General features: G+C 41.4%; 1 protein-coding gene across 1 annotated transcript in view; it reads right to left on the reverse strand.

Moving 5' to 3' along the window:
- LOC310999635 (ATP-binding cassette sub-family C member 4-like) overlaps positions 1-15,178 on the reverse strand; it is a 35,745-nt gene extending 20,567 nt beyond the window's left edge. Inside the window, exons 1-18 of the mRNA XM_083990153.1 lie at positions 15,055-15,178; positions 14,154-14,264; positions 13,434-13,554; positions 12,428-12,742; positions 11,250-11,413; positions 10,752-10,877; positions 8,612-8,861; positions 7,258-7,365; positions 7,082-7,171; positions 6,090-6,281; positions 5,911-6,005; positions 5,560-5,646; positions 4,915-5,011; positions 4,198-4,416; positions 3,178-3,315; positions 3,026-3,063; positions 2,800-2,918; positions 2,534-2,680 (exon numbers count right to left, since the gene is read on the reverse strand). Of these exons, the coding sequence (XP_083846279.1) occupies positions 2,534-2,680; positions 2,800-2,918; positions 3,026-3,063; positions 3,178-3,315; positions 4,198-4,416; positions 4,915-5,011; positions 5,560-5,646; positions 5,911-6,005; positions 6,090-6,281; positions 7,082-7,171; positions 7,258-7,365; positions 8,612-8,861; positions 10,752-10,877; positions 11,250-11,413; positions 12,428-12,742; positions 13,434-13,554; positions 14,154-14,264; positions 15,055-15,131 (2,494 nt within the window). The 5' untranslated portion in view covers positions 15,132-15,178. The remainder of the gene's footprint in view (positions 1-2,533; positions 2,681-2,799; positions 2,919-3,025; positions 3,064-3,177; positions 3,316-4,197; positions 4,417-4,914; positions 5,012-5,559; positions 5,647-5,910; positions 6,006-6,089; positions 6,282-7,081; positions 7,172-7,257; positions 7,366-8,611; positions 8,862-10,751; positions 10,878-11,249; positions 11,414-12,427; positions 12,743-13,433; positions 13,555-14,153; positions 14,265-15,054) is intronic.
- Between the last annotated feature and the right edge of the window lie 3,577 nt (positions 15,179-18,755).

Below are 18,755 nucleotides of genomic sequence, written 5' to 3' on the forward strand. Positions count from 1 at the left end.
TTCTTATAGCTTCAGACAGAGGTCTCGTCTCTGTTCTTGTACTTTTGGACCTCAGTGCTGCATTCGACACCATCGACCACAGCATCCTGCTGCAGAGACTAGATCATGAAATAGGGATTAAAGGGCCCGCCCTGAAATGGTTTAAGTCATACTTATCTGACAGGTTTCAATTTGTTAATGTTAATAACGACCATTCAGAGTATAGCAGAGTTACGCATGGTGTACCGCAGGGTTCAGTCTTAGGGCCAATCCTCTTCATTCTTTACATGCTCCCATTAGGTGGCATCATCCGGAAGCATTCAATCAATTTTCACTGTTATGCAGATGATACGCAACTCTACTTGTCCATGGAGCCAGATGACAGAAGCCGGCTCATCAATCTGCAAGACTGTCTGAAAGACATTAGATCCTGGATGTCCTCTAACTTCTTGCTACTGAATTCAGATAAAACTGAGGTCATTGTGTTTGGACCTAAACATCTCAGGGACACTTTCTCTGATCAGATCGCTACTCTAGATGGCATCACCCTGACCCCGAGTACAACCGCGCGGAACCTTGGAGTCATTTTTGACCAGGACCTTTCCTTCAGCTCCCACATAAAACATGTGACTAGGACCGCCTTCTTCCATCTGCGCAGTATCACTAAGATTAGGAATATTCTCTCCCAGAGTGATGCTGAGAAACTAGTGCATGCATTTATCACTTCTAGGCTAGACTACTGCAACTCTCTCCTGTCAGGATGTCCGAAAAACTCTCTAAAGAGTCTCCAGCTGGTCCAGAATGCCGCAGCGAGAGTTTTGACAGGAGTTAGGAAGAGAGAGCACATCTCTCCCACCTTAGCTTCTCTCCACTGGCTTCCTGTAGGATTTAGAATAGACTTCAAAATCCTTCTGCTGACTTACAAGGCTCTTAATGATAAAGCTCCAACCTATCTGAAAGAACTAATCATTCCTTACTGTCCTACCAGAGCACTCCGCTCCCAGAACGCAGGTCTGTTAGTGACTCCCAGTATCTCTAAAAACAGACTGGGAGGTAGAGCCTTCAGTTACCGGGCTCCTTTACTGTGGAACCAGCTCTCTCCATGGGTCAAAGAGGCAGACACTCTAGCTACATTTAAGTCTAGACTTAAGACCTTCCTCTATGACAGGGCTTTTAGTTAGGGCTGGTTCAGGTAGCTCTGAACCATTTTATAGCTACGCTGCTATAGGCTTAGACTGCTGGGGACACATCTGGTCACACAGAGCCCTCTCCTTTCCTCTCCTCTCCCCTCCTCTCCTCTCCTCTCCTCAGTATATTTTTAAACTGTCATTTTCTGTTGTCATTTTCTGTTGCACTTTGTAGTTTGGCCTTGGTGTCTCGCACTCTCTCTCTGTGTTTCCGCAGATCCACCGGAGCTCCATCTCTCTGCACCAGCCGCCGCCTACATCGCCCCCCTCCCACCCCTTCCCCTGCCGTTAGACCGGCCTCCCCTCCCTTCCCATGGACCAGTCTGCCACCCAGTCCTCCCATCGAGCTGACCGGCTCTCCCTGCCCCCCCCCCTCCCCTCACTAGAGACTGCCTTCATCAACCCCTGCTAACATTTCCATATTCCGCACATTCTGTGACAAACTGTAAACTGTTTTCTTGTCTGTAACAACATCTATTGCACGTCTGTCCGTCCTGGGTGAGGGATCCCTCCTCTGTTGCTCACCCTGAGGTTTCTCCTGTTTTTCCCTGTTAAAAGGGTTTCCATGGAGTTTTTCCTCAGTCGATGTGAGGGTCTAAGGACAGAGGATGTTGTTACGATGCCATGTAAAGCCCTTTGAGACAAACTGTTTGTAAAAACGGGCTATACAAATAAAATTGCCTTGCCTTGCCTTGCCTTGCCTTTAATTGTCGGTGCAATATATTTTATCTATTTTCCTCCTTCAGCTGTTGTTAACATTTCCATGTTTCTCACATTCTCTGTTGTAAACTGTTTTCTTGTCTGTAACAACATCTATTGCACGTCTGTCCGTCCTGGGTGAGGGATCCCTCCTCTGTTGCTCACCCTGAGGTTTCTCTGATTTTTTCCTGTTAAAAGGGTTTTCTATGGAGTTTTTCCTCAGTTGATGTGAGGGTCTAAGGGCAGAGGATGTTGTTATGATGCCATGTAAAGCCCTTTGAGACAAACTGTTTGTAAAAACGGGCTATACAAATAAAATTGCCTTGCCTTGCCTTGCCTTGCCTTAAAACAGCGGAGCAGAGCCGTGAGCTGCTCAGAGCTATGGGATTTCTTGGTTGGATTTCTCTGCTCCGCCGTTCCAAAAATAGCTTACACAGACAATTAAAGGTAACAAACCTACTGCTAAGACTATAGGGATTTTGGCAATGAGCCAATTTGCCAAAATGTTGAACTATCCCTTTAACACAAGAAGCATTAGAAATATACTATATGAATAAAATATTGTGATCTATGCTGTATTGATTTTTTCTCCACCCTGGTGTCTTCCTGGCTCAGCTCAGGTTTTCAGAGTCACGACTCCTCAGTTCAAAGTTCATATAAAGTCTCACCTATGGGGTTGACATCAAAGAAGACGACGGGCGTGCGGATGATGGCGCTGAACATGCTGTTGTGCAGCGTTTGAGCGGCTCTGACCAGCCCGTGGAAGATCACCAAGCTCCTGGCGTAACCGAAGACCACGGCCACCGCTGTCAGAGCTGAAGTGAAAACAGCGGACAGTTCTTTAACACACGACCCGTGGACTTCTTTTCCAGAATGAGGGAATAAATTAGCTCCATAAAATACTATACTATTAAATATCTATACAGATGTTTACCTGAGTAAATGCTGAGGTAAAAGGTGAGGTTGGACTCTTGATCTGATGTGTGAGTCGCATTAAATCCATCTTTAATGCTGACGGCTGTGACCGTGCTGTTAAAGTACATCTCTCTGGCCCTGTCGGACAAAACATCGGACACTGAGTTAGGAAACAAGAAACATAAAAGAAGCATAAAACCAAAAGAGGCTCCTCCATCTACGTTCTACTGAAGTGAAGTGCTCACCAGTAGACCAGCCACCAGTCCTGCAGAATATACGCCGCCTGTGAATGGACAGAGTTCATGTAATCATCTTTTTTTTTTTTACTTTTGGCTACCTGGGTGTCATGTTGTTTAATTACACACGCTGAGTACTAATTTGAATGTTGGGTGCTTACCTCAGCGACCATGCTGAGCAGCACTATAACCAGTAAAACCAGAACGCTGCAGCCTGCGGTGAAGTATCTGAGATAAATGCGTCTGCCAACATCTCCCTCCGCACGCGCCTCCTCTGCCGCGCTACAAACCGTTTCAACCTGCAACACAAGTTGTCATTCATGATACACAGCAGTGGTGTAGTCTATGTGATACTCAGGTGTACTCAGTATACCCACTGAAAATGCATAAATATTTCAGTATACCCAGTACAACAAAACTATCTAACTAAAGTAAATGATGGTTCTCAAAGTGGGAGGGTTGACAAGCTGGTCCCCAACTTTTTCTTGAAATTGTACCACTTTTTCTTAGAATTTTTTTACTTTTTTTTTTTTCTCAGGAATTTTATCACTTTTTAAATTATTGTTTGACTTTTTTTTTTTTTTTTTTTTGAAATTTTACCACTTTTCCTAGAATTATTTTAAGAAATTTTACCAGTTTCTTCTCAATTTTTCTTTTTTTACATTTTTGTATTTTTTTCAAGAAAATGTACCCCTTTTTGTATTATTGAGAAATTTTACCACTTTTTTTCTAAAAATGTTTGCAAAATCTTACCACTTTTCTTTTAGAATTCTTTTGAGAAATTTTACTATTTTTTAATCAATTTAATTTTTTTTATTTTTGTAGAAATGTTACCACTTTTTTCTAAAAAAAATCTTAAACTTTTCTTTGTTTATTTAAAAAAAAAAAATCTTTCACTTTTCCAAGAAATCTCTCTAAAATCTTTCAAAAATGTACGCCTAATTTAAACGTACATTGATTGTTTGTGTATTTCTGGTGCTTGCTTCAAAGTTTTGTCCAATGGGGGTCCGCGTCTTGTGTCTGTTTTGGGGTCCTTGATGTAAAAAAGTTTGAGAACCGTATGAACAGTTTACCCACCTAAAAAGCAGCGTACCCACTACAAAAAATTAGACTACACCACTGATCCACTGTCAGCCAGAGAAAAATGAAACCTGAGTTGCTCGTTGTGAGGATGTACCTACAGGAAGCTGGTCTGTGCCGTTGCTCTCCGGCGGGAGGAGGCTGCTGTGGGAGCCGTGGGAGCCGTGTGATCGATGCGTCCTCTGGCTGTGTAAGGACCGTTCCTCTGGGTCGGTCGACTGGGACAGTCGCTCCTGCTCCTCGTTGCTCCTCAGCAGAGACACCGCGTCCAGACCGGAGGAGCACAGCTCGCTGTAGCTGCCCTGAGCCATGACGTGACCCTGAGACACACAGGGAGAAACACGGGAGTGCAGAGAGCTTTTAAGGGATAGTTCTACATTTTGGCCCATTGCCATAATCCCTATAGTCATAGCAGTAGGTTCGTTACCTTTAATTGTCGGTGCAAGCTATTTTTAGAACGGCGGAGCAGAGCCGTGAGCTGCTCAGAGCTACGCCACGGAGGCTCATGGGATTTCTTGGTTTCCCTCATCAAACTGAAAACTATGAAAACTACTATTCCCTTTTGCTGCTGTGTGGACCTGCTTTTTATGTATCTAGCTCTGTTGATTTTGACGCCTCTGGTGTGTTTCTGAGGATCATTAATATTGTCCGTATTTTTGGAGTCACCTTTAATCTTCACATTCTCCACTTCAAGCTGAACAGAAACTCTAAACGCCACAGCTCAGCTCACTGACTGACTCCCCACATGTGCCCTCTGCAGCAAACTCAATGCTCCGTCTTTCTGACTGAGTTTGGATCTTTCAGTCTGTCACACTGACCTCCTTCAGCACCATGATGTGGTCAGCGGCCCTGAGATGCTGCAGCTGGTGGGTGACCAGGACACGACACTTGTTTTCCAGCAGGCCACAGATGCACCTGAGGGGCGAACACAGGAGCCGTGTTATTCCCAGTCGGCCTCTGGAAACATGACGCACTGACTGACGGCTGTACATCTGCTGCTTAAAGGTGCATTGTGTAGGAATTCCTCCCATCTAGCGTTGTGGTTGTATATCTCAGGCAACTCAATTGTATTTTTCATGCTGCATTCACGTGAAATTGGGCAGACGGCAGACGGACGACAGCCGCTGCAGGTAACGGCATAAACAAGCCTCTACGTATGTAAACAAGTGGTCCGTCGGCACGAGGCAAAACAGTACACGGCGATGTGGTATTGTTTACCTGACCCACCCCAGCTTACCCGCTCCATGGAGATATGAATGATATGAACGGCTCATTCAGAGCTGAAAGGAACACTTCACTTTGTTGATGGGGGGATTACTGGTTAATGAAAAACAGACTTTTGAACCAAATAATCGATTTTCGTGAATAGATAACAGGAGAAGTTACACAATGTCCCTTTAAGTGGCGCGACGAGCCATCATCATCATCATCATCACACATCGACACAACCGGTGACCACTCACTGTTCAAAAAGATGTTTCCCGACCTCGGCATCCACAGCGCTCAAGGGGTCATCCAGGAGGTAGATATCTGCATCCTGATACACAGCCCTGCAACACACACACACACACACACACACACACACACACACACACACACACACACACACACACACACACACACACACACACACACACACACACACACACACACACACACACACACACACACACACACACACACACACACACACACACACACACACACACACACACACACACACACACACACGTAATGCGGAACAAATTAATGTAGAAAAAGACTGTAATATAAAATGTATATGTTATATTCTCACTGCAAGTCGCTCTTCCTACCTGGCCAGGTTGACACGAGCTTTCTGTCCGCCACTGAGTGTGGCCCCTCGGTCTCCGATCGGGGTCAGGTCTCCGTCTGGGAGCAGCTCCATGTCCTGTCCTCAAACACAGAGAAGGGTTACGACAAAAACAACATTTGTGCACGTAAAAAAAAAAAAAGACAAGAAAACACCTCTGACCTTCTTCAGAGCACAGGCCCTCAGGACTCGCTCGTACTTCTGGGGGTTCAGCTGCTTCCCAAACAGGATGTTGCTGCGGATGGTTCCCGGGAACACCCAGGGCTGCTGGGATGCGTAGACCAGCTGACCTTTGACCTCCAGCAGTCCCGTGTCGTGGGGCAGCTCGCCCAGGATGGCGCTCAGCAGCGAGGACTGGTGGCAACACGGATGTTACGAACATGACAGTGGCCACGTGAAAAGTTTCTCCATTAGCCTGAAGCTACTTAACTACTTCAAACAGGTGTAATGTTGAGAGGATACGGATCTTTTTTTTCCAGAAATGGCAACACTTTATATTAAAGGGATAGTTCACCCAAAATTCAAATTGCACTTTTATCTACTCCCCCTCATGTCGACTAAGGGCTGGGAGAAGTTTCAGAGTCCTCCGTGGCTTCTCTGAGTTACAGGGGGTCTTGGCGTAGCAGTGCATGTCCATATAACGGTTGCAAATGGATACCAACTGTCTTTGTAACAAAAAGACACACCAAAAAACATCCAAATACACACACACACACATGCTGCTCGTATGTAATGTCCGTCTTGTATTGAAGCCCCGAAATGCAAAATTGTCCTGAAAAAAATTAAATAAGTCTATATTTCAAGCTTGTTTGTAGCGGAAGCTCCTCTTCCTGGTCCGTCCAAATCTCGCGAGAGGTATTTGGATGTTTTTTGGTGTGTCTTTTTGTTACGAAGAAAAGTGGTATCCATTTGCAACCGTCATATGGACATGCACTGCTACGCCAAGACCCCCTGTAACTCAGAGAAGCCACGGAGGACTCTGAAACTTCTCCCAGCCCTTAGTCCACATGAGGATGAGTAGATAATGAGGGCAATTTGAATTTTCGGTGAACTATCCCTTTAATATATATGTATTTCTGTGATTGTAAGCATCATATTGTTTCTTTTCAATAAAAACATTTGGGAAAAACAAACAAAAAAACAGGTGTAATGACCTTTCCAGCGCCCACCGGTCCGATTACAGCCAGGAGCTGGTGTGGCTTCACCGTGACAGAGACGCTCTGGAGAGAGGGAGCGTCCAAATTCTGACAGAAAAACAAGCAAAGCACACGTATTTAGATTTAACCTGTCACTCTGAGGATTACGCATGAGTGAGAGTTTAAATATTCACCTTGTCCCAGTAGCAGGTCAACTTCTCAATCTCAATGGAGCTCTCCTTCTCCTCCTCATCGGGCAGCGTCAATGTTTTTCTTACCACGACATCCAGCAGGAGGAAATTCTAGGAAAAACAAACATTCCTTAGAAACCTAGACAGAGCAGCGTGGTTGTTTTTTAACTTTCTACACTGACTAACTCTACTGCTCACTGTGTCAAGAGTCCCGGGAGCTGAGTCATGTTTAACTCCCACACAGCAGCAAGCACTGAATGTTGGCATAAAGAAATATTAATAAACTAAAATATTACACTGTCAATGTAACATTTCCGCTCGTATTCCAACAAGTAGTGTCTATGTTGATACCTAGATTTACTGTATTAATAATTTTAAGAATAAAAAACCATATGAGTGTAGTTTTTCATCCTAGACCTGGTTGATAGGATATTTTCCTCCACATAAGCTGGTGCTGACTATCCCCTTGTGTCACTTTCAGCAGAACTTAATGAATAAAGAAAAATTAAAAGCATCTAAAACAAACAAAAAACACAAAGATATGCACACAGTTTTTGTGTTCAAAGTGCAGTACAGCAGCTCCTGTCAGACATCACAGGCTTTGTTATAGTTTACTGTAAAGATAAACTAGGACCAAGGTTTATATGGTTATATACTGTTTATTTTCTAGGAACTCACTGTGCAGTAAGAAACATGTGAGCAGAAATAGTTCTAGGAAGTGCTTAGGTAAGTGTGTTAATAATTGAAAAATATGAGGTCAGCCATTTTCCACTTCATCGCCCAGATTAATGTATTTCTGTGGCGGGAGTAAAACTGTGGAATAGCACATAACACAATTTAAAAATAGATTAAAACATAATATGATAGAAAGCTATAAACAGGATTGAATAATTGATTGCAACTGTAATGCTGTTAAATTACTTCTTTCTTTTATTTTTTTGGCTACACTTGTTAATTATTGGATAATTATTTCTTTCTATGACTCTGATTGCAACTGTAATACTGTTTAATTATCTATTTTATTTTATTTTTGGCTACATTTGTTAATTATGGGATACTTGTTTCTTTCTATGACTCTGAAATCATGAAGAGCTCTAATGGATTTAATGGAAAATTGAATTAAAGGGTCGGCATCTATACGCTAGATAGCTTCAGTCTGCACCTTTTCTATCATTTATGAACTAGTTGAACGAATGATGGTATTAAAAAGGTTGACTGACTGTGATTGATGCTCAACTGTAAATAATTTTGTGTTAAAGATCGAATAAACTACTACTACTCCTACTACTACTACTAAAAATGTTTACCTGCTTCGTTTCATATCAGAAATACTCTGTGATTGAATTGATAAAAGTACCAGAATCCTCTGCACGCTGACGGCCGTCTCCGACAGCTTCTCCACCGCCAGAGGGAAGAAGAGCGTGACGGTGAGCTTGATGGTGCCGTAGAGGGACACGGTGACGAACACGCTGCTGGCGGTGATGCTGTTGCCGAGCAGAGCGTAGACGGTGAAGGTGATGTAGACCATGATCTTGCTGCTGGCGAAGAAGGACGCCATGTTGAGTCCTCGCAGGTAGGAGCTGTTCAGTATCTGACCGATTTCTTTCCTGGGGACGGACGACAACATACAGAGAGAAGTGAGTTTGGTGACATGAAGCTGCAGGTTTCGTTTTTGCAGTTTGTACGTAGATGACTGAGTAGCATTATGAACACTCTGCTTGTACTTACATCGCTACAAACTACTGCAAAGTTCTCCATGAAATAAAGAGTTTCAAACTCAAGTATTATGTTGAAATCAGAAAAAAGCTCCCGCACACCGTCTCACTCCCAATTAATTTATTAAAGCAACGTTTCGGTCAAAACTATGACCCTCATCAGGCACATGGAAAACATTTCAAACATGATTCATATACATACAGCTCTGGAAAAAATGAAGAGACCACTCCCAAAATGATCAGTTTCTCTGGTTTTACTATTTATAGGTAGCTATGTGTTTGAGTAAAATTAAATTATTATTTTTTTGTTTTATTCTATCAACTACCGACAACATTTCTACCAAAATTGGAAAAAAAAAAAATGTCATTTAGAGCTTTTATTGGCTAATGACTAAACTAGTCTAAATAACAATAAATATCAAGTCTTTTCAGACCTTGAATAATAATAATAATGCAAAGAAAACATGTTCATATTTATTCCTAAACAACACAGCAAGAATATTTTGACATGACATGTAGAGATGCTTTTAAGAAACATTTGTGAAAGTGGTCTCTTATTTGTTTCGGAAAAAACAAAGAGACCACTTTCACAAATGTTTCTTCAAAGCATCTCTACATGTATGACAGTCATTCTTTTCTTTTCTTTTCTTTTTTAAACACCAACACAAACACAACTCCTTCTACTTAATGAGACATGATGAGGTCATCACCTGAACCACATCTGGTTTTATAGGAAGATTATAAATAAAAACCACTGCTGGGATTAAACATTGACATTATCCCACAAAAACTGATTTATAAACTCTTCCTGAGTTAAAATATTCTTGCTGTGTTGTTTAGGAATAAATATGAACATGTTTTCTTTGCATTATTATTATTCAAGGTCTGAAAAGACTTGATATTTTTTGTTATTTAGACTAGTTTAGTCATTTTCAGCCAATAAAAGCTCTAAATGACAATATTTTTATTTCAATTTTGGTAGAAATGTTGTCAGTATTTGATAGAATAAAACAAAAACAAAAAAAATTTAATTTTACTCAAACCTATAAATAGTAAAACCAGAGAAACTGATCATTTTGGGAGTGGTCTCTTCATTTTTTCCAGAGCTGTATGTATATGAATCATGTTTGAAATGTTTTCCATATGCCTGATGAAGGCCATAGTTTTGACCGAAACGTTGCTTTAATAAATTAATTGAGAGTGAGACGGTGTGCAGGAGCTTTTTTGGGTTATGCCCTCCTCCTCCTACGCACCTGCATCTTCAGGTGAGCTGAGACCCTTCACTTGCTTTTGAAACTCAAGTATTATAAAACACAGTTGGAGCATGACTGAAACTACATTTTTATCTTTTATCTTTCCTGTGTGAGACTGTCAGAGCACACCTGGGTGCCGGGCCGGCTCAGATGTAGCCGTGTTATATTAAATGTGGAGCTACAGTATGTGAAATATTCCACCCAGACCTCTGAGAGGCCTTAGTGCATTCCTCTGTTCACATGAAGAGTCCTCGGGCACACAGATAAAAGGTCAGCTTGCATGGGAGATTCACTGAGGGTATTCTTTTCTTTGAGTTGACTTATTACCCCAACACAGTCATTCCTATTCAAGCTCCTAGTTGATGTGTAACTGAAGATGCGTTAAAGTGACACCAAGGTTTATTATGGCAGACCTTCAAGCTGTAGCATGTTGTAAAAGGTGTTTCTTTTTAACCTTCATTGATAACTCAGTCAACGCCACAATAAAGTCTTATCTGTTCCTCATGATAGATATTTATTTGATCCTCACCGTCTGACCTCTGTGACCAGAGCGGAGAACGGTTTCTCCCAGGCGTACATCTTGATGATCCGGATGCCGGACACCACTTCGTTCATGATACGAATTCTGTTGTCAGTGTAGACCACCGTTTTGCTCCTGCAACACAAAAGAAAAGAAAAGAAATGAAAAGCCTGCTTATATCCCTACATCAACCAACCAACAAAGCTGCAGGAAATATGGCCTCCACAGTCTCATCTTCCTGCGTTATAACATCAGAAGGTGTATTTTACGTAATATTGAACACATTACATGTAATATTATGACTTTATTCTCGTAAAGCTATGTCTTTTTTTTTGTAAAGCCATTGAAGTCTGTGAAAAAAATGTTTTCTAGTCGTAGTTTTGCAGAACATTATGTAAAAAATGTCATCACTTGTGCCACACAGTTATTAGTGGATGAATTTAAACCCCTTACAATACAAACATAAATCGATCAATAATCCAATGTTATTTGAAAAAAAAGGACTACCTGAAGATGCCAAAGAGCTTCCCAAACCAGGTCTGCACCGGGATCATGAGGGCGACCACCGCCACGCCCGCCAGACACGTCGCCCCGATCTCGTACCACAGGAAAACGACGATCACGGCGGCTTGTAGAGGCCCCACCCACAGGTAGTGCAGATTGAGCGTGATCTACGGAGACGATGTGATATATTGAACCCTGGTACGTTAAATCTTCTGTTTGGTGTGAGGATGACAGGATGAACGTGAGTTATGGTGAAAGCCTGTAGGATAACATCTGAGAAACATGTGTCGTACCTAACTACTTAACTGCCTTAATTGGTGAGATCGCCAGAGGCTTTAGAAGTCAGTATGAGATAGTAATTAACCTCTGGACCAGAGGTGTAATCTTTCATTAATATTTGAGTATACCCACTACGGCAAAACTATCTAACTATTTGTTTATTTATAGGTTCCCCATGAGCTGATGTCATGACATTAGCTATTCTTCCTGGGGTCCCCAATACAATTTTTTTTAAAACATAGTACATACTCACATTCATCGCTGTTACATATTACAGTAACACCTCATCATATACACAAACAGCAAATATAAAATATATTATAATGTACAAAGATACATCATACATCACATTACAGTACCACAACAGTTCAACCCACAAATACATTCCTATAATACGTTATATATTTCTTACTCATTGAATTTTCAATTTATTTAAATAGTCTTTTACTACCTTTTTAAAAATATGTTTTGAGTTAATATTTTTGACATTATTAGATAATGTGTTCCATCCTATAATGGCTCTGTATATTACAGTATGTTTTAAAAAGTTTATTCTTGGTTTAGGTGCCAGTAAATGATCATATCTTGATTGTCTGGTTGGATATTTATTGACATTTCTGGTGAACACTATCTGATCTGAGAAATATTGTGTTTTTTTTTTACTGTTAATCAAATTCCTCATAAAAGTTAGGAGACTTAATTTTAGTCTGTCTTCAACCAGAAGCCATGATAAATTCCGATGCATTTTTAAGATATTTGCATGCAGTGAACAATTGAGAGCAATCCTAGCTGCACTATAGTTTCTATGTGATACAGGTATGAACAGTGCACCCACCTAAAAAGCAGTAAACCCACTACAACAAATCAGACGGCACCATCACTGCGTGTTTTTTTTGTGTTACCTCATCAAAGCGATTCACATCATTTGAGAGGAGGTTGACGATTTGTCCGGTGGTGGTTTGTCCCATGGATTCGCTGCTGAGCCCCAGAGCCTTCCTGTATATCATGTGACACATGGCCACCCGCATCTTCATGCCCGTTCTCTGGACGTGGTAGTAGTAGAGATGCTGCAGGATCGTCAGGCTGAAGGTGGACAGCGACATCGCGGCGGCGTAGACGAACACCATGCAAAGACCCCTCCGGTCGTCTGGGTCGTAATTCTCAAAGTACATGATGATTTTCCCCAGAAGAAGCGGCTGGATCACTTTGATGGCCTCCTTTAAGATGGAGAAACACAATGAGATCTGTCAGAAGCCTGAAACTGACGAACAAGAAGTGAATTCGACTTCTCTGACTGTCTAAACCACCTAACACAATGAATTTATGTGAAAACATGTTAAAGGGATAGTTCACCCAAAATTCAAATTTCATATATAATATCCATATAATGGTTGTGAATGGTGCTCACTTTTCTTCGTCCAAAAAGACACACCAAAAAACATCCAAATACCTCCATAGTGCTCGTCTGTAATGTCCCTCTTGTATTGAAGCCCCAACATGAGATATTGTTCCGAAAAAAATTAAATAAGTCTATATTTTAAGCTTGTTTGTAGCGGAAGCTCCCAGTGTCTCAGTTCACTGCTCTTCCTGTGTCGGTGCAAATCCGGCGGAACAATTTCTCATGTTGGGGCTTCAATACAAGAGGGACATTACAGACGAGCACTATGGAGGTATTGGATGTTTTTTGGTGTGTCTTTTTGGATGAAGAAAAGTGAGCCCCATTCACAACCGTCATATGGACATGCAGTGCTGCACCGAGCCCCGCTGTAACTCCGAGAAGGCACAAAGGACTCAGAAACTTCTCCCAGCCCTTAGTCCACATGAGGATGAGTAGATAATGAGTGAAATTTGAATTTTGGGTGAACTATCCCTTTAAAGAAAACACACAGGTAAGTCTGCAGAACATACCAGGGAAAACACAAACAGGCCAGCCACTGCGTACGACCTCCCATAGCACTGAACGAGCACTCTGGTCAGGTTTGGTTTGCGTAGTTCCTTTGTGGCCTTTCTGACCTCAAGGTCCCAGAGTCTGGAACAAACCACAGACAACAACACATCGACTCCAGCTGTCAAACAAGAAACACTTTGTTGACTGTGGGAAAAAACATTTCACGTGTTACATTTTCTGTGCAGCGCTTCAGGATGTGACTGAACATAGGAAGCAACATGTGTCGTACCTAACTACTTAATTGCCTTATTTGGTGAGATCGCCAGAGGCTTTAGAAGTCAGTATGAGATAGTAATTATCAGTGGTGGACAGTAACTGACACGTTGGAAGACTCTTGTCATCTACAAACCTGCACCACGGTGTAAAACTAATTCAATTTGGTTTAATCTGATCAGTTAGTCTTGTCATTTTGTTTTCTCGGCCTCTGAATCTTCTTCACACGGTCCAATCACTCACTTATGACGACAACAATTCCCACAGATGAACAAACTGAACAAAGTCGGAGGAACTCACTCATCCGTTTTTGGGTTTTTTTTCAATGCAAGGCTGTTCAAAATAGCAAAAATTGTGTCTTTTGAGGATACACCCTGTTATTTGCAGCAGGAGTGGATCTTCCTCCTGTTTCTGCTTTGTTAAATGTCTGTCGTCATGGTGACTCATGATGACACATTGCGCATTACCTTTGCAGCTGCTTTCCAAGAATCTCAGAGCGATCCTCTGGAGGAACGCTGTACATGTCACTTTCCTCCAGCCTCCGCTTGCGGCCGAGGCGGAGCAGCGGACTCAACCAGCTGAAAGGGAGAGGTTGATCCGGTTACACAGGGTGAAACAATAACATAACACAAACTCAAACTGTGACCACTGAGAGGCAATTATGCAACATGTGTGTTGAGCTTTTAATTAATGATTCACCTTAATTACGCTTGAAGAGAAAGATGGAAATAAGATTATCCAATTGTGTACTTGTCTTGTGTGTATGATACAGTAATGATCGGCCTCATCAGGGACAATGATGTGTTTCTATGAAGGAGGAGATCCTGATGATAAGAGCTTTCAATGGCAATAACACTTTGCATGTTACTACTGTGGATAATGTCAGCTATAAACAGTGCTTTCGTCTTATCTTAAACTGCATCTATGCATCTGTATGAACTCATCCCACAGCAGCTTGTCTACAGTGACTCCTACTTTGTCTTTATGTGCATGCCATTGTTATTTGCATGAAGAGACACAATCAATCAAACTTGAGGCAGTGTCACTTGGGGGGTGGGCTGGCTCTACAACTGCTGCTTGTTGTAGAAACAGCTGATTAAAATAAATAAATGATAATAAGTTAACAGTAAACGTCGCAACAGATGGTTCACGTTTTAAGAACCAAGTCCCTAATTAACAAGCCACGTTTTAACAGCTTCAATAAAGCAGCTTTGTACTTTGATGTGTGCAGCCAGCCAGCCAGCAGCCCTGTCATCGTAGATTTGATGTATTCACGGACAGGCGGACATTTAAATTATGTGGCACCCCGCGTGTTTTATCTCCACGCCGCGTAATCCAATAGGCTACTGCAATAATTCAATCACTTACCACAGAAAGAGCCGTGAAACGCAGCCTGCATTTGCCAGCGGGTTGTGTTTGCCGTCTGCCTTGGTGGAGGTCTTCATAGTTTTGACTTTTCTTTTTTTCAGGCTGCTGCCAGCGTCCGGTCCAGCACCGCTCCGGAGACACACACAACTGTCCGTGCGCTCCGCCGCGCTGCGCTACGACGCCTCCATTTACCACATGTGTGTGTTAGGTAACACCGTGGGGGGGGAACGGGCCAATAAAAGTTTGTTGGAGTGACGATCTGTGTGGAGCTGTCTGCACCCGGACTCTGCAAGTGAAAGCGCATTTTCCTCCTCATTGTGACGTGTGGAGCCTGGATACTTCAGCTGTGGGGGGAGTCAGCTCATTAACAAGTATCTGCTTCAAAGTCTTATTAGTGGGCTGTATACACGCTTTAATATGTTTATTGCACTGTATTGTTAAAGCATTGCTACTACTATTAATGCCATTACTGCAACGATCAATATCAATATTGTTATAGTTCCTTGCATCTTGCATCAAAAAACCGTGTGAACTTGTGTAAACTTATATGCTGTGAAAGTTCATTAGCCAATGTCTCTCTCTTGGAAGTTATCATTACTTTGTTGACTTATTTCCTGAGCAGCACTTGAAGGCAGCGTCTGCACAACATTTTATCCCCACGCCCAGCCATAAACGCACTAATCACGTGCAATAAGCTATGGTAAAGAGCACAGTCACGTGGAGTGGAGCCAGATTCCTCTTTCTAGGGACACAGTGCGTTTACATAATCGATTTTGGCGTCTAATCAGACTTCCGTCCATGTCCAAGTTTACATGCAACACGCTTCATTTCTCTGGATGGATCAGTTTGCGTCTGGATGATGAGAAGTGAAGTGGGTCACAGCAGCAGGTCTGTTACACTGGTGTCATATGACCACTGCTACACAACAAGAGGGTGGCCTGACCTTTGACCCAGAGAATTCATGGAATCTGACTGAACAAATTTCCGTATGGGTACATTTGGCAATGTCAGCAAATTCATATTAACAGTGGTGGACAGTAACGGAGTAAATTTACTTGAGTACTGTACTTAAGTACATATCCAGATGATTTGTACTTTACTTGAGTATTAGATTTCTTTGGTACTTATTACTCTGACTTGAATACATTTCCAAGACAAATATTTTTACTTTTACTCGAGTTAATTTCTAGGAAGGCTGAAAAATAACCTTTTTTCTAAAATACTATTGGACAAAACGTGAAAATAACAATTGCTGTCCTCTTATGATCCCATTCATTTTATTTGTTGTTATAGTGTTTCTGCAGCTTTATAGAACATTGTGGTTCTAAAAGCAGCACATCAGTGCAGGCGGTTTCAAAGAGTTCATTCTCAGAAACAAGAGTTAAAAGGTCCTTAAATTCATTTAGGAAAAAAATATAGTAATTCGGAAAAAAAAATCTTATTTTGGGGAAAAAGCGGAAACTCAAAAGTACCAGCCTGAGTGTGGTCTGTAGGGGTCCGCAGATATGGAATGGGCTGGATGGGTTCATTAAATATTCACAGTCCTTTTCTGCCTTTAAAAAAAATGTTAGAAAGAAACTCCTGTCCTCCTACGTATAATATATCTTCTGCCACAATCATGTATTTGCCTAATCATGTACTTTTTATTATATTACCTCTGCAAGAATCATATATCTCATATTAGCATATACTATTTATAATGTAACCTCCGCCAGGATCATGTTTCGCCTAGAATCACGTATCTTGTCTTGTTTAAGTAATTACAATATAACCATTGTCAGAATCATGTACCTCTTGGAAACAATACTGTTTATGAGTATGGGGTGTGGGAGGGTGTGGGAGGGTGGGGTGGGGGGGTTGTGGGATAGAGCATGTCCTTGTTGTTTGTTATTGATTGTTGGGTCCCCTATTTATAAGCAGTTTCTGCTTCCCTGGGGTTCCCTTTCATGTACATCTGTCGTAATTGTAAATCTGTAATATATTCTCTCCTGCAAAGTACATGAATAAAAATATCTGAATCTGAATCTGAATCTGATTGATGTGAAAAATAAGAAATGTACTCTTACTCTTACTTTACTCTTACTCTTACTTTTACTTAAAGTAAATTTAAAAGCATGTACTTTTGAATACTTAAAGCAGAAGTAAGCGATCCGGTCGTTCTTGTCAGCCGGTGGAGTTAGCAGCCCCCGCCCTCGTCATGGTTCTATTGGTCCTCGTCCCTACGTCACCACATTCACGCGCATCCCTTGGCTGCACACACAGAGAGGACCGCCCCTTTATGCCGTTCTCTCTCCTCATTGGATAAAGCTTGTAGGATACAAGGAAGTATAGAAGAAGTTTTCTCCTCGGCTCAGAGCAGAGCAGAGTGACTGACAGACCCGTGTTTCAGACCAAACTCTCTATGTAAGTGATGTCGGAAGATAGAACTATTTAAGACTTATATTAACACAAATATTCCCCTTACTTCTGCTTTAAGTACCTTTAAAAGCAAGTACTTTTTTACTCTTACTCGAGTAACATGTCAACTGAGCTACTTTTACTTGTAACAGAGTAAATTTTGACCTCTGTCCATCTCTGTTAATTGGTGAATTAAACTTAGGACGAAACATAATCAACTACCTGTTATTATACAAGGACTTTTCTGTGAAAGGGAAAGTGCCAAGAAGAGATATGACCTTCGGGGTCAACATAAACTGGCACAGCAGATCACAAGAACAACCCTTAAATCTATGTGTGTCTCAGTTTGTGGAGTAATTATGTGGAATAGTTTGGCCGAAAACATTAGAAATAGTAAAAGTAAGTGCAGTTTGAATAGAAATCTTGGTGCAAACAGCTCCACACACATGTCAAATATAATCTAAATGGGATTTAAAACGGATTTGATGCAGAACCGGTTTATATTTGATCAAGCAGTGTTGACACTTTTTATTTGAATTCATCGTTTGTCATGTGTGAACACATTTTGTAGATGCAGGAAGTATAGAAGCGCCACAGATGAATGTTGAATTATTTGGTTTACATTATTGAAAACTGTTTTATTTGTAAGCCAGAGGGATCATTGTGGTACTACATGTTGTCTTATTCAGTGTGTATTTGTAGCTCCACTGAGCCACCAGCAGAGGGCTCACAGCCCCATTAAATATGACACTAGCCTTTTAACTATCTCATTTAAAGAGGATGACAACCATTGACATTTTTACGGATTCTTAATTGTATTGTACAAGTGGTGCATCATCTCTTGTGTTATATGTATGTCTGCGTCTATGACTGTATCTATGTATTGTGTTTTTGTTTTGTGTTTTCCTTGATGGACTCGGAATAATAGACATTTTTGACTTAATGTTTGGACTGCAGGAAGAATAGCTATGTTAATGTGCTGGTGCTGATGGAGATCCAATAAATGAAATGAAATGAGGCTCCATGGTTTAAACCATTTAGAAATTACATTAACTTGTATCTACTGCATTTGCTTGTATTGTTTCATTTGTGTTTTATTTGGTGAAGGTTTAATATTAAACATTTTGCATGTCATTATAGGTACGTCTTATCTTTAACAGTTATAATGTAATTTCACACCTTACCTGCAGTAATATACAACTTGAAATAAACATCATTTAACACCAAAAAATCAAGAGTTTACCTGAGGTAACTGTAACTGTCACTGCTGCATCTCTTCAGTCCTTTTCTATTGGCTGTCCATC

This window comes from Trachurus trachurus, assembly GCF_905171665.1.
Source record: "Trachurus trachurus genome assembly, chromosome: 2".
Classification (NCBI taxonomy): Eukaryota; Metazoa; Chordata; class Actinopteri; order Carangiformes; family Carangidae; genus Trachurus; species Trachurus trachurus.